Source organism: Aethalodelphis obliquidens, unplaced genomic scaffold, assembly GCF_003676395.1.
Source record: "Aethalodelphis obliquidens isolate GAN/ISIS:26980383/991018 unplaced genomic scaffold, ASM367639v1 scaffold11, whole genome shotgun sequence".
Taxonomy (NCBI): domain Eukaryota; kingdom Metazoa; phylum Chordata; class Mammalia; order Artiodactyla; family Delphinidae; genus Aethalodelphis; species Aethalodelphis obliquidens.
Window position 1 is genome coordinate 12,497,320 of NW_020837955.1, and position 16,483 is coordinate 12,513,802.

At 41.3% G+C, this 16,483-nt stretch overlaps 1 protein-coding gene and 1 non-coding gene across 6 annotated transcripts in view; both read right to left on the reverse strand.

Moving 5' to 3' along the window:
* Window positions 1–16,483, reverse strand: part of MYOF (myoferlin) — a 156,480-nt gene that overhangs the window by 57,601 nt on the left and 82,396 nt on the right. For all 5 annotated transcript variants that reach the window (XM_027112071.1, XM_027112068.1, XM_027112070.1 and 2 more), the window contains 5 exons: window positions 10,799–10,976; window positions 9,470–9,594; window positions 7,182–7,288; window positions 4,288–4,480; window positions 2,965–3,120 (listed from right to left, as the gene is read on the reverse strand). In XM_027112071.1, coding sequence (XP_026967872.1) covers window positions 2,965–3,120; window positions 4,288–4,480; window positions 7,182–7,288; window positions 9,470–9,594; window positions 10,799–10,976 — 759 coding nt within the window. The remainder of the gene's footprint in view (window positions 1–2,964; window positions 3,121–4,287; window positions 4,481–7,181; window positions 7,289–9,469; window positions 9,595–10,798; window positions 10,977–16,483) is intronic.
* On the reverse strand, window positions 5,806–5,878 carry TRNAW-CCA (transfer RNA tryptophan (anticodon CCA)). The gene has a single exon. It is a non-coding gene; the product is annotated as a tRNA-Trp (tRNA).

The window sequence follows — 16,483 nt, forward strand, 5'->3', positions numbered from 1 at the left end:
GTTTTCTTCATCACTCTCAGAGAAGAAAACAAAATGCCAGTTTTACTTATTAATTACTTTGATAAAGCAGTAAAAACGGCTAATCCTAAATCGTGATCCCTGAACACATGTCTTTTTAATATTTTGTGTGATGAAATTCTGCTGCATATTAGTGTATATTCTGAGAAAAAAACTTATGCAATTGAGCTGTGAACTGAACTAGCCTTTTTTTTTTTTTGTGGTACGCGGGCCTCTCACTGTTGTGGCCTCTCCCGTCGCAGAGCACAGGCTCCGGACGCGCAGGCTCAGCAGCCATGGCTCACGGGCCCAGCCGCTCCCGCGGCATGTGGGATCCTCCCGGACCATGGCACGAACCTGTGTCCCCTGCATTGGCAGGTGGACTCTCAACCACTGCACCACCAGGGAAGCCCTTTTTTTTTTAATAGAATACCTTTTCTTCCTGAAACAGTGATTGGCTGACAAATATGGTTATTCATACTTGGATATATGAGGCAGACATTTTCTTGAAAATAAACAAAGTGAGCCTGTCATTTCAAGGATAATAGGTGACTGTATTTTGTTGCAATGATAAAATTCAAGGTTTCAAGTTAAAATTAGAATTTTGGAAAATTTGTTTCTGTCTCGGTGGGTGAGCTTGATAACATCCCAATACATAAGGGCTTTTCTTGTAAGTGATATCAGTGAATGTGATTTTTATTTATTTATTTATTTTTGGCTGCTTTGGGTCTTCATTGCTGTGCACGGGTTTTTCTCTAGGTGCAGTGAGTGGGGGCTACTCTGTTGTGGTGCGTGGGCTTCTCATTGCGGTGGCTTCTCTTGTTGCGGAGCACAGGCTCTAGGCGTGCGGGCTTCAGTAGTTGTGGCATGCAGGCTCAGTAGTTGTGGCTCAAGGGCTTAGTTGCTCTGTGGTATGTGGGATCTTCCCGGACCAGGGCTTGAACCCATGTCCCCTGCATTGGCAGGCGGATTCTTAACCACTGTGCCACCAAGGAAGTCCCAATGAATGTGATTTTTAAAAATACTGTATGATGAAATGTGTCAACATTAGGAAGATTTGCATAACTCAGTGAATCAATATTTTCCAAATGAATGCTTAATGTTACAAAATCATGCATGGCTAAAAGAGCCATTCAAAGTACAAGATAGACCAATGGATTTTAAGGTAGCAGAGAATGAAAAGTTCACTGATACACGTCAGATTCCACACTGCAGTTAACCTTTTAAAAGCTACCACTTGAGTTTGGTATTGTATCAAAGATGAGTACCCATAATTATCTGAAAACGTTATTAAAATACTCCTCCCTTTTCCAAATACATATCTGTGTGAGGCCAGATTCTCTTCATGTACTTCAACCAAGCAACCTAGTCCATCGGACGAAATGTAGAAGCAGTTTTGAGAATCCAGTTATATTTCTGTGAAGCCAGGTTTGCAAAAATGCAAAACAGTATCACTCTGCTCTCTGATTTTTAAAAGGAAATCATTATATTTTATAAAAATATATAGTTTATGTTAACCTATACTGGATTTATTGTTTATTTTAAAATATATTAATAAATACTTTTTAATGTCAGTTTCAATTTCTATTACAGTAAATATTGATAGATGTAACCCACATACACAAATGCTTTCTGGGGTCTCCAATGGCTTTTTTAAGAGTGAAAGGGGCCCTAAGACCAACAAAAAACCCACTGAATTAAATAACTCCCTAAACTGGATAATGAGTATTAACAAAATCAATAAATACATACAACATTCTCTTAAAAGCATTTTGCTGTTTTATCCACTGAGTTCGGAAACCTAATGCAGAGAATACCACTGCAGGCTGGACCCTCAGGGCTGCATTTAGCAAAGAAACACTGTGGTTAGGGCTCCACCCAAATTCCTGACACTCACATCTTCTAGGACCACGGCTTGCAGGGCTGGGAGGCAGCCTGTGACTGGCCAAAGGGAAAAGAGGGAAGCAGAAGGGGAGCTTCACCTGCCAAAGGCCCTCTCTACAGAGCTCTCCCACCCCCTGTGAAGTTTTATTTATTAATCAGTTTGCTTCCACGCACTGCTGAGGTCAATTATAATTGTGGTTCTATCTTAAGTAAAATTTATTCCACCAAGAGACACTTGAAAGAAGATAATCATTCTGGTTCTATTTTCACCCTCTTGATTAAAGAGCAAAATATCTCCCTGTTTTAAGAGAACACTATCCCCTGACTGCTTTTTCTCCTTTTGAATTTTTTTCCTCTCCCTGAAATTCCAAGGAACTCGGCTGGAGTCTGGCAGGGAGAGGGATGAAAAACCTGCATCTGGCAACTATTTGGATCTCTTTGTTTCCATCCCCAAGCCCTCCTCTGGTTCTCCTTAGGCACATAAGAGAAGTTCTTAATCCAGGGTCCTGGGATGGATTTATGGGTTCTACAAAGGCCCTGAATTGGATGCAAAATATTGGATGCATCGGAGATGTGCATTCTTTTGGAAGAGAGGGCCAGTAGCTTTCATCAGGCTCTTAAAGGAGTCTAGGACTCCATAAAATGTCCAGAACCCCGGCCCTAAGATAGTAATTCTCAAATTTTTTCAATTTGAGGACCCATTTGGTTAGGGAATAGATTCCACAGACTATCTATATTACCTTCCCTTTTTTTTCTGCTTCCCAAACACTCACTAGGAAGGAAGAGAGGCATTGCTTCACATTAGACATCAGAAGTGGAAAATCATTCCAGAAAGCAAAGCGTTCACAATGCCACATTAATATTAGTGTCACAGAGACTTCTATGGAAGTGTCCTTGTTTGAAGCCAGCAGACCTCAGGCTACTTTGGGAATGACCACCCTAGAGGAAGGGCCAGAAAAGGCTGAAATGGATCGCAACTGCCCTATAGCCATTCAATGACATGCAAATAATATAAATCAGCCCTTCTTGGGAATATGGGTTTTGCACTTAAGTGTTTCACGTTACACAGTGACGAAGCCATACCTTCAGAAAGATGGTTTGGGTTTTCCCACAGTATTTCCCAGATGCGTTGTCCCCACTGGTGGAGTATAACACCTGGTGCGCGGGAATGCGTGCGTAGGCCAGTCTTTTCTCTCCCCGGATCATCCAGATGATGATGTCAGGCATGCTGTTCTGAGGCTGGTCATGTGAGTGGATGGAAAAGGAAGCAAAGCTATAGTTAGTCTAAGTGCAGAGACACCACAGACCCTGCAGGCTGGACCCTCAGGGCTCCATTTAGCAAAGAAACACTGTGGTTAGGGCTCTGCCCAAATTCCTGACTCTCACACCTTCCAGGACCACAGCTTGCAGGGCTGGGAGGCAGCCTGTGGCTGGCCAAAGGGAAAAGAGAGAAGCAGAAGGGGAGAGGGCCAAAGGCCCTCTCTACAGAGCTCTGAGAGGAATTTTGGAAAATACCCCCTTTTATCTCTCCCATCATTTGAAGAAAGCCATAGACAGCAGTCAAGGGGTTACAGGCTTCATGTATTTCATAGGACATAGAGCATCTCTACCTCACAATTTGATATTTTCCAAATATGAAATATTAACTTAGTTTTTCTAAACCTCTTTTATTCTGATTATAAAGGTGATATAAGTTTACTATAAAAAAACCTTTGAAAGTACCAAAGCAGAAAGTAAAAAATTTCCTGTAATCACATGTGTGTTTTTCAAATGTATTGCTATCCACAAATATATTACTACCCACCCTCCACCCCCCACCTTTGAAGGTCAGTAGGAAGGGTCTTCTACTCCCTTGTTCTTCCAACCCACAGAGGTCAATGGCAGCCAACATTTATCCAGCACTCACTGTGAGCCCCTCGCTGCGTGCCCCACACTGTGCTAAGGCCTTTACGCTCTTCACCTTCTTTAATCTTCATAAAGCAATGCTGTGTTTTATCTCCATTTAATATACGGGGAACTGAGGCTTAGAAAGGTTGAGTACCTTGCCCAAGGTTAAACATGGTAGATCTGGGAATCAAAGCCAGGTCTTCCCAATCCCAAACAAAAGTACTACACAGATCTGCTACTATATCACTCTCACTGAAATATTCTGATTGTACCATGACACTGGTAATGATTTGTCCACTATGAAGACTTTTCTAGGACAACCAACTCAAAATTCTTCTTCTGCCCTGACCTCAGTGATGCATCCATTAGCACCTCAGCCCAGTAATGCCTTGAGTTCACCATGCTTTCGATCTGCTCAATATGCAAGATAATGCGCTGGATTTTCCTACCACCATCTCTATCCCTGGTGCCCTTCTACAGAATCCCTCCTCCATGTCAAGTGTAGTTTAAAAGCCTTACCTCTTCAGTCAGCTGCATTAATTTATCGAGCCAGTCCTCGATTTCTGCCAATGTGGGCTTCACCTCTGTGGCCTCAGACCTCATCCTCACAGCCGCCTCGTGTATCTGGGAGAGAGCTCTGGATCGCAGCTTTTGGATGTGATTATCAAGAACTGTGACATTAGGTTTTCCTTCCATGAGAGGCAACGTGTATCTAAAAAAGGAAAAAGAACCAGAGAATACGCAGAAGAGCTCGCTAGGCTTCAGCACTGTCGAGTTCATTTACGGTTGGTTTCCATCTCACAAACCACATCCATTTCCTAATAGACTTCACAAAGTGTGACCAGGTTTAAGCTGAGGGTGAGTGTATGTAGCTTTAAGAGCAGACCTGCAAGACAGACTCTCCTAACTCTCTTGGGGAATGCAGGGGGATGAAAATTCCAAAGCAATTCCTTGGGTTGGACCCAAGGCCCATGGAGTCACTGGGAAGAAGATGGAAACAGTAGCAGCAGTTGGGAGGAACTGGCCTTCCCTTCTTTTGCTTCCTATGATCACTGTACAGACCCACAAAATGAAGGAGAAGAATGGACATTAGAGATCATTTAGCGGAAGCCTTCTTAACCTAGGGTGCTTAGAGATCATTTAGCGGAAGGCCTCTTAACCTAGGGCCCATGCACCCCTAGGCAGTCTGCAGGTGGGCCTCTGGAGGTCTGTGAATCCCTGGAACTTATAAAGAGAAGGGTCTGTGTTGACACGCAGTGTGACATCATGATGAAGATGACATCATGATGAAGAACACAGGCTTTGGAGCTGACTATCTGGGTAAAAATCCTGGCTGCACCATTTACTAGTTCTGTGATCTTGACCAATTACTTAATCTCTTGTTTTCCTATCTTCAAATGTGGGAAAATAATAACTACTTTTTAGGGTTGTGGTGAGAAGTAAATGAATTAATATATGGGGAGCCTTTAGAGCAATGCCTATCGCATAGTAAAGTCTCAATGATGTTGCCATCATCATTGTCATCATCTCATCAGGTACTCAGAGGGGTCCACTACCTCCCAAAAACGTTAAGAACCACTTGTGTAGGTCAAGCTCCCACTAGAACAGCTGAGCTGGAGCCAGGATTAGACTTTTTCTGCCAGGGCCCCCCTCTCACAAGGGCTGCTGATGGGGTCACACGGTGAGGATGTCACCTATTCCAGCAAATTCTGCTCACATTGTTTCTACCTAGAATTTTCATTGGTTAGAATTTTACCCGGCTTTTTTTTTTTTTTTAATATTTATTTATTAACTTATTTGGCCACACCAGGTCATAGTTGTGGCACTTGGGATCTTCGCTGCAGCATGCAGGATCTTTTTAGTTGCAGCATGTGGACTTCTCAGTTGCGGCATGCAGACTCTTAGTGGCGCCATGCGGATTTCTTAGTTGTGGCATACGGACTTCTTAGTTGCGGCATGTGGACTCCTAGTTGCGGCATGCAGGCTTCTTAGTTGTGGCATGGGGACTCTTAGTTGCGGCATGCATGTGGGATCTAGTTCCCTGACCAGGGATCGAACCTGGGCCCCTTGCATTGGGAGCAAGGAGTCTTACCCACTGGACCACCAGGGAAGAACCTTACCCAGCTTCTTAAATGAAGGAAATCCTAAATGACTTCCCTTAAACACAAATTTCCTAAAATTAAAAAGTGCCCAATTGGATTTTTCAAAAACCGATTATTCAAAAACAGTATAAATAGATATCTCTTAAAATTAACAGGCATTTTCTACATGAAAAGTATTACCAAATGTCTTTGTTTGGTTGCATTGGTAATTATGGCAATGCATTGGAAGGGTTAAGTCCCTGAAATGATTCTTTGAGGCAAAAATATAGACAGAAGCTGCTAGCTCAGAGGTCACACATAAGACCTTCAACAAATAGATGCTGATGGTGGGAAACATGTAGCGGGAAAAGAAGTTATGCTAATAAACCCAACTTTGGGCCTCAGATGGGTCATTTCACCTCCTCGGGCCTCTGTTTTCTCATCTATAAAATAAGGGGACTGGAAGAGATGACCTCTTGGGACCCAGATATAAATTCTCTGAATTTAAACAAGCACCCAGCAATACTTTGATCTCAGCTGCATGACAGTTACCTAGCTAAACCACTAGAGGGCACAAGAAGACTGGGAGACTTTGGGTTAGGAGCTTGGGGTGGGGGGCACGGGGTGCTGGACAGCCCTGGTTCCTGCTGCTGGTTAGAAGTATTGAATATGGTTTTCTTTTGGAACTTCCCTGACCACTGCTCTATTGGCCAACATTTAAAATGAGTTTAGAATTATCGCTTCCCCCTTTGATTTACAAATACCCTGAGATCTGAGCAGTTACCCTAAGTCACAGTTAGGAAAGGTTCTCTGGCTTGGGTCGAAGTTTTTGGCTTCACCTAAGGGAGGCTTGGCCAGAGTACTCATTAGGCATCCAGTAAAAGAGCGAGTAAAAAGGCTGTTGCTAAAATTGTGTTTATGAATTCGCAACACTGTTCTAAATGGTAATATCAATGCCCCACCCCCAGATCCCATTTTCTATGGGAGCCAGGAGTCACCTTTCTTGGGGCGGTGGGCACACAAGGACCGCTGGGAGGCAGATCAGCTCCCTCCCCGCTTCCCCACCCCCTGCAGGAGGCTGCACTGGGACTATTTCCTGGAGTGGGACCTCAGCCTCCCTCAGCTGCTTTAGAACTGGCACCAGATCGGAAAGTGGAGCTTTTCCTGCTGGTGATTCAGAGACTCTTCCAGTGACAGCCTTTTGAGAAGCTTGACTGATTCAAATTCATTTTTCAGGCAAACACTAGAAAATTCTAGAGACTCTTCAGGCCTTATAGTTTAAGGGAGGTGAGCACGGCTGGGAATTCTAAAGTACGAACAAGATCACTATACCTTGTGTCTTCTATTACTTCATCGATCAGCTTCAACCACATTTCTGCCAACTGGTTTGCGGGAATTTTACCTTGTATCCCTGATTTTAGAGCCTCTATTTTTGATTGCTAAAGAATTTGGAAAGGGAGGAAATAATTGGTAATTGTGCATTATACCTGGTAAAACTTTCATTTTCAAGAAAAAATACACAAGAGGACTTAACAGAAAAATGAAAAGCTTTTTTCTTTTACATTTAATAACGCTCACCATAGCTCAACACTATTTTTCTTCAAAATGCAATCAACACTGATACATATATTTAAGTAATAAGAAAGATTTTCATATAGCTTTGACCTTTGAAACCATGGAAATTTTAAGTATTCAAAAAGCAAACAAAAGAAAAACCAACAAGGATGGGGGAAGGAACTCTAAAATGGAATGTAAAACAGAAAAAAGTGAACCTAACTATATTTCACATGAATAACATAACTACACTGAGTAACCCAAGTAACTTTTGAGCACAATGTTTTTACTATATTCCCTTAGTTTGAAGGAGAGAACCATAAACATATCAAACTCTAAATAGCTTTGTTTTTTGCGGTACTTCACCTATGGATTTTAGGATTAAATTAATGAGTAAATATATCGAGGAAAAAGGAAGCCAGGTTTCTCACTGTTGGAGAAGGGAGTTGTAAATACAGAAAGAGTGAAGACTAGAATAAACCCCATGATGTTAGAATGGAATTGGGGTTATCCTTATAAACTCATTGCATTCAGTATGTTGAGAGATATAGAAATAAACATACATATGTATATACACGTGTGTTCTCATGCAAGTCTGTCTGCTGAGAAGGCCTAGAAGCAATGACATCTCAGTAGTGGTGAGCACTCCAATACCCAGACTTTGTTCTTCACACTCCATTCCTACTAAAAGGAACCAGGGCTCCTTGGAGAAGTGGTGATTCCAGGGTTGGGGTACAGAAAGTACAAGATAAGCTCAGGACAGATTATTGCATCACTTTGAGCATCTGCCAACAGAGAGGCTGAGGGAGAGCCCTCCATGATCCCCAAAAGTCCGATCATGGAAATCCACTGTCCTATCCAGATTAGTATGGCATTAGGACAGCTTGGTCAATGAAGAGAGCTGATGAGAAGAACAAAGATGAAAAATGCTGAATACCCAAAACATAATTAGAATAGAGGTGTGACCAATTCTCTACCAAGTCCCTTGAGATGGAGATTGGAAATTAATACCACAACCACAATGCATATCAATTGTAGCTCTGTTAGGTAAACAATTGTGCTTAAGTTAAATGTATAACTCTCCTTCAATATTGTCTTTAAAACATAAAACAATATTTTCAGATTTTGCCATGGGGTCTTAGAACAAGTATATTCCAGGAACCCCAAATGTCATGGTCCAACCCTGACAGGTTGGATCTCAGAAAAATTAATATTCATGTAATGTGGAAATCAAAACACTAATACCAGATGGATTTTATCAGTACCTGATAGAAATAACTTAGTATCTTTGACTTAATTAGAAATATCCCAACCACGTCCTTCTTCTCATCAATGTCAACTAGAAGGATAATCAAAGATATCACATCTATGCAAGTTCCCACCAGAGGGAACCCCCCCAACCTCCAAGCAAGGAAGTCCACTGAGTCCACTTCTTCCCACAGTAGAGATTCTCACTGCTCTGATAGCAAAGCTCTAAGGGTTGCATGTTTCTACTGTAATGAACCACTCTCCACACCATACTTCACATACAAATTGTGGCAGAAACTGTGAGTTGTCCCCCTACTTCAACATCCATCCTCTCTTTTCCACAGTGAGACAACTTGCACCTGGACATATGCCTGCCCAGGCATAAGACTGTATTTCCCAACTCCCTTGTAGTAAGAGGCGGTTGTATGACTGGATTCTGGCCAGTGGACAATGAACAGAAATCAAGCCTGTGACTTCTGAGTGTTTCCCTTGAAGGAAAAGGCCTGTGTCATCTTCTCCCCCTCTTTTCCCCTTCCTTCAGGCTGAAGGGTCGGGGTAGTGGTGAGCTGCCTCTCCCATGCAGACTATGACAACTCCTTAGCGATAGCAGAGCAACAAGGGGGAAAAAGCCTGGGTCCCTAACACCACTGAACTTCCATACCAGCCTTGGATTACCTACCTCAACTGTTACTAAAGAAATAGCGTTCATCTTGCTTACCATTATTGAGGTCTTGTGGTACAGTGGCCTAACCTGCATTCTAAGTAACACATAATTCACTCTGTTCGATGAAAAGGAAATGCAGAAAAGATAAACTCACCAGCCGTTCTGCCATGACTAGTAGCATGTTCACTGCATCCAGGCGATGACTAATATCCTCCCAGTATGAAGTCAGTGTGACAACTGGCTTTGTGTGGGCCCAAGGCAAGTAATAATAGTAGTTCCCTGGTGTAGAACATTGAGGGTCAGTGAACACTGGACACTTAAATCAACAACACGTTTACTGAAAAGATGTGCAAACTGGACTGCTTGGGTAATCATAGGCCTGGGGTGTGGTTTGAGGTGGTCTGGTTCTTTCATTTTATTTAATTAAGCAACTGAGGAATAAATAGAAAGTTCTTATTCATTTAGCCTGCTTTGAAAATCTCTACAAGACCCTAGTGAACCTAGTACAATGATCTCAGGATCTTTTGGTAATTCAGGACCATGTGTCTGAGCATCACTGATAATTACATAACACAGCAGAAAAAAATAGAGCATAGGAGATTAGACTATACGTGTTGTCCCTGAAAACTGTTATTCTAAATAAATATTTTTGTTGGAAGTGGGACAAGAAAAAAGAATTTTCTAGTTTTTTAAAAGCCTTAGCTAGATACATGGAATTTGATATTACTAAGAGCCTTACAGTAATTAAGAATTATTAGCCAACATTTTCTAGCACATTTTATATTTTAACACTACTTGTACAAAAATTAGGTAAAAACTATGGTGACAACCGTTGGGGCATTTGATCAGAATTTCTCTCTCTCTTCTCTATACTCTCCAACAATCTGTCGATATCTTTATAAGGGCACTCTCATACTCTGCCTTCTATTATGATTTATTTTATACACTACAATGTAAGCTCCTTAAAAGCAGGGACTGTTTCTCATTTATCTTTGTTAAAATACAGCTATTTAATCCTCATGGCAACTCTGGAGAAGATGAAGAAACTGAGGGTTAGAATGAAGTCATATGGCTAAGGTCATAGTGCTGGAAAGTAACTGAGTCAAGACCAGAAGCTTGATTTTCCATCCACTTCAACTACTCAATCTAAGTGATTTGGGGCCTGGCAGGGCAGAAGCTGCTTGGGGGGAGGCTCAGTGTTCAGCTAGTTGCCCTCTTGTGACTTTACAAACACAGCAAGTGTTAAAGTTGGGCATGGGAGGGGGCACTGGAGTACAGCCAAGGGTCTGCAGCTTCTAGGGTCTGACCATTCTTGAAGGTGCCTGAACTCCAGCCACCTCTCCTCCCCATTCAGCCTTTCCCTTTCCACTAAGCATATGCTGGGGATAATGGCTGCCAGAGGGAGAATACACTGCATGCTTCTCGTCCTGTGGTGTACCCATTGTAAATGTGTACAGGAGAGAACGGCCAGTGTCAGTCTTACCGTCAAACACGGCACGGCTGTATTGAGTGCTTGACGCCAAAGGCTTACAGGTCGTGTCAAACTTGTTGCCATAGTTCCCAATGCTGACTTCAAACTGAATGGCCTCGCCAACGTCTTGCAACATGGTGGCCGAATGGAACACAGCAGACAGGCTGTACTTCCGCCTTCGCTGATATTTCTACAAAGTATGAGCAGACATAAGGCTCAGAGAAACTCCTTTTGCTCTTGTTTACATGTGGAATTCTAGCAGTTGTAATTCTAACCGTAATAATTAGTGTTGAGTTAAATGCCAGTGGAGAATGTTCTTGGATCTAGCAGTTCCCCCTGTACTCAAACAAGTGGGCAATGACAGAAGTACCAGGATGTTCATTGCAGAGTTGATTGAAATAGAGAAAAAAATGAAAACAATACAAATGTTTAACAACAGGCCACTGGTTAAGCAAATTATGTTACATCCATAAAACGGAATGAAAGTTCATAAAAAGGCTTAGGTGGATTCATATGTACAAACATGGAAAAAAGGTATATTTGTAACTGAACCCATTAAATATATATTTTAATACTGGCATAGGCACAAAGAAAGTCTGGAAGAATATAAATCAAATTGTTAACAGTAGTTATGTTGGGGAAGGTAGAGAGATTATGGCTAACTTTACTGTCTAACTTATACATTTCTAGCAGTTTGAATTGTTTTAAGTATTAATTTTCTAATCAGAAACAATTAAGACTTTTAGGACTCCCCTGGTGGTGCAGTGGTTAAGAACCCGCCTGCCAGTGTAGGGTACACGGGTTCGAGCCCTGGTCAGAGAAGATCCCATATGCCGTGGAGCAACTAAGCCTGAGTGCCACAACTACTGAGCCTGCACTCTAGAGCCTGTGAGCCACAACTACCGAGCCCACGCGCCACAACTACTGAAGCTCATGCGCCTAGAGCCCGTGCTCCGCAACAAGAGAAGCCACCACAAAGAGAAGCCCGTGCACTGCAACGAAGAGGAGCCCCTGCTTGCCACAACTAGCGAAGAGCCCACGCGCAGCAACGAAGACCCAACGCAGTCAAAAATAAATAAATTTATTAAGGAAAAAAATGACTTTTACTGTCAGAGTCTCTTCAGCAAGTGGTGTTGGGAAAGCTGGACAGCCATATGTAAATCAATGAAGTTAGAACACATCCTCACATCATACACAAAAATAAACTCAAAATGGCTTAAGGACTTAAATATAAGAAATGACACCATAACACTTCTAGAAAAGAACATATGCAAAACATCCTCTGACATACAACATTTTCTTAGGTCAGTCTCCCAAGGCAATAGAAATAAAAGCAAAAATAAACAAATGAGACCTAATTAAACTTACAAGCTTACAGCAAAGGAAACCATAAACAAAACAAAAAGACAACCTATAGACTGGGAGAAAATATCTGCAAGTAATGCAACTGACAAGGGCTTAATTTCCAAACTATACAAACAGTTCATACAACTCGATAACAAAAAAAAGCGAACAACCCAATCAAAAAATGGGCAGAAGACCTAAATAGACATTTCTCCAAAGAAGACGTACAGATGGCCAATAGGCACATGAAAAGATGCTCAAACTGCTAATTATTAGAGAAATGCAAATCAAAACTACCATGACATATCACCTCACACTGGTCAAAATGGCTATCATTAAAAACTCTACAAATAGTAAATGCCAAAGAGGGTACAGAGAAAAGGGAACCCTCCTACACTGTTGGAGGGGATGTAAATTGGTACGCCCATTATGGAAAACAGTATGGAGATTCCTCAAAAAACTAAAAAAAAGAGTTGCCATATGATCCAGCAATCCCACTCTGTCATATATCCGGAGAAAACTCTAATTCAAAACGATACACGCACACCAATGTTCACAGCAGCACCGTTTACAACAGCCAAGACATGAGCAACCTAAGTGTCCATCAACGGATGAATGGATAAAGATGTGGTACATATATACACCATAGCCATAAAATACTACTACTCAGCCATAAAAAAGAATGAAATAACGCCATTTGCAGCAACATGGATGCAACTAGAGATTAGCATACTAAGTGAAGCAAGTCAAAAAGAGAAAGACAAATATCATATGATAACACTTATATGTGGCATCTAAAATATGATACAAATGAACTTATTTACAAAGCAGAAACAGACTCACAGACATAGAAAACAAACTTATGGTTACCAAAGGGGAAAGGGGAGGGGGGATAAGTTAGGAGTTTGAGATAAGCATATACAAACTACTATATACAAAATAGATAAACAACAAGGTCCTACTGTATAGCACAGGGAACTATATTCAATATCATATAATAAACCATAATGGAAAAGAATAAGATATGTATATGTATAACTGAATCACTTTGCTGTTCACCAGAAACTAACACAACACTGTAAATGAACTATATTTCAATTGAAAAAAAAGACTTTTACTGTCAGATTTAAAAATAAATGAAATTAGGTACACTTATTTTTCTGAAATAGAGATCAAACATTGTTCCTTTCTTTTTAAAATTTATTTTGTAGTTTTATATTTTTTTATTGACGTATAATTAACTTACAATATTTTATTAGTTTCCAGTGTACAACCTAGTGATTTGATATTTTTATACCTTACAAAATGATCTAATTACCATAAAGTGATTACAATATTATTGACTATATTCCCTATGCTGTCCATTACATCCCTGTGACTTTTATTTTATAACTGGAAATTTGTAGCTCTTAATCTCCTTCACCTTTTCACCCATTTCCCCCCACACCCCTCCCCTCTGGCAACCACCAGTTTGTTCTCTGTATCTGTGAGTCTGTTTCTGTTTTGTTATGTTTGTTCACTTGTTTTGTTCTTTAGATTCTACACGTAAGTGGAAGTGCTCTTTTTATAGAGTACAGCCAGAAGGAAGACAAGGAGATTACTTGACTGGCTACAGCGTAAGTGGTGGCATTATTTGGGAAAGTTCACTTGGCTATTTGTGATTTGTTGTCCTTTGCTTTTGATTTCTTAATCTTGAGATATTGCCAGGCCTAGGTTTTGGTTGCTTACGTAGGCTGCCAAGACTTTAGAGCCACCACTATCTAATGGTCTCCTTGTTTAATTAACAGTGTGTATACACTACATTTTTGTTCATCCATTCAAAAAATCAGTGGATTCATGGTTGCTTCCACATTTTGGCTATTGTGAATGCTGCTGCTATGATCATGACTGTACAGATATCCACTTGAGTCCCTGCTTTAAATTCTTTTGGGTATATACCCAGCAGTGAATTGCTGGATCATATGGTAGTTCTATTTTAAACTTCCTGAGGACCATTTTAAGAACATCTGACAGTGACTGCAGTTTGCTGTCTTAAAGCAGCGGTCCCCAACCTTTTTGGTACCAGGGACCGGTTTTGTGGAAGACAATTTTTCCACGGACGGGGCGGGAGGGGGACACAGATGGTTCAGGTGGTAATGTGAGCAATGGGGAGCGGCAGATGAAGCTTTGCTCACCTGCCGCTCACCTCCTGCTGTACGGCCCGGTACTGGTCCGTGGCCCAGGGGTTGGGGACCCCTGTCTCAAAGAACCTTGGGGAGAGACATCAAGATGGTGGAGGAGTAGGACATGAAGCTCACTGCCTCCCACAAATGCATCAGAAATACATCTACATATGGAACAATTTTAACAGAATATCTACTGAATGCTGGCAGAAGACCTTAGACCTCTGAAAGGGCAAGAAAATCTCCATGTAACCAGGTAGGACAAACAAAAAAAAGAAAAAAAATGAAAGTGAGAAAGGAATTGGGATGGGACCTGCACCCTTGGCAGGGAGCTGTGAAAGAGGCAATGTTCCTGCACCCTGGGAAGTCCCCTCACCAGTGAAGAGATCAGCTGGGACAGAGGAGGAGCTTTGGAGCCTCAGAGGGGAATGCAGCAACTGGTTTGCAGCAGCTAGAATGGAGAGAGACCTGCACAGGCAGTCAGTGCCATCACTCTGCACTCCCTAGCCTAAGATCCCTAAAACAGAGATTAAAATAACAATAGAAAAAAATCAATAAAACCAAGAGCTGATTCTTTGAAAGGGTAAACAAGATTGACACACCTCTGGCCAGGCTCACCAAGAAGAAAAGAGAGAGAACTCAAATAAAATAAGAAATGGAAAAGGAGACATAACAACCAATACTGCAGAAATACAAAAAACCATAAGGGAATACTATGAACAATTATATGCCAACAAATTCAACAACCCAGAAGAAATGGACAAGTTTCTAGAAACATACAGCCCACCAAAACTGTATCAAGAAGAAATAGATAATTTGAACAGATCACTAGAGGTGAAATAGAATCTGTAATTTAAAAATAACTCCCTACAAAGTGTGAAGTCCCTGTGAAGTCCAAGAGGGCTTCACAGGTGAATTCTACCAAACATACAAAGAAGAACTTATACCAATCCTTCTCAAACTCTTCCAAAAAACTGAAGAGGAGAGGATACCCCCAAAGACATTCTATGAAGCCAAAGACATTCTATGAAGCCAACAACACCCTGACACCAAAACCAGACAAAGATACCACCAAAAAAGAAAATTACAGGCCAATATCTTTGATGCATATAGATGCAAAAATTCTCAACAATGTATTAGCAAACCAAATCCAACAACACATAAAAAAGATCAAACACCACAACCAAGTGGGATTCATCCCAAGTTCACATGGATGGTTCAACATATGCAAATCAATCAATGTGATATACCACATAAACAAAAGAAAAGACAAAAACCACATGATCATCTCAATAGATGCAGAAAAAGCATTTGACAAAATTCAGCATCCATTCACGATAAAAAAAACTCTTGCCAAAGTGGGTATAGAGGGAACATATCTCACCATAATAAAAGCTATTTATGACAAACCCACAGCCAATATAATACTCAACAGTGAAATGCTGAAAGCCTTCCCACTAAAATCTGGAACAAGACAAGGATGCCCACTCTCACCTCTTCTATTCAACATAGTATTTGAAGTCCTAGCCATAACAATCAGATAAGAAAAAGAAATAAAAGGTATCCAAATTGGAAGGGAAGAGGTAAAATTGTTATTATATGCAGATGACATTATTCTATATATAGACAACCCTAAGGACTCCACACAAAAACTACCAGAACTGACAAACAAATTCAGCAAGGTAGCAGGATATAAGATTAACATACAGAAATCAGTTGCATTTTTTTACACTGAGAATGACATCTCAGAAAGGGAATGTAAAAAACAATACTTTTCAAAATCGCACCCCCCCAAAATAAAATGCTTAAGAATAAACCTGACCAAGGAGATGAAAGACTCATATGCTGAGAACTATTAAACATTAATAGGGACTTCCCTGGTGGTGCAGTGGTTAAGAATCCACCTGCCAACTCAGGGGACATGGGTTCAAGCCCGGGTCCAGGAAGATCTCACATGCCGTGGAACAATTAAGCCCGTGTGCCACAACTGCTGAGCCTGCACTCTAGAGCCTGTGAGCCACAGCTACTGAGCCCACATGCCACAACTACTGAAGCCCACACTTCTAGAGCCTGTGCTCCACAACAAGAGAAGCCACCGCAATGAGAAGCCCGTGCACCGCAACGAAGAGTAGCCCCTGCTTGTTGCAACTAGAGAAAGCCCGCATGCATCAACGAACACCCAACACAGCCA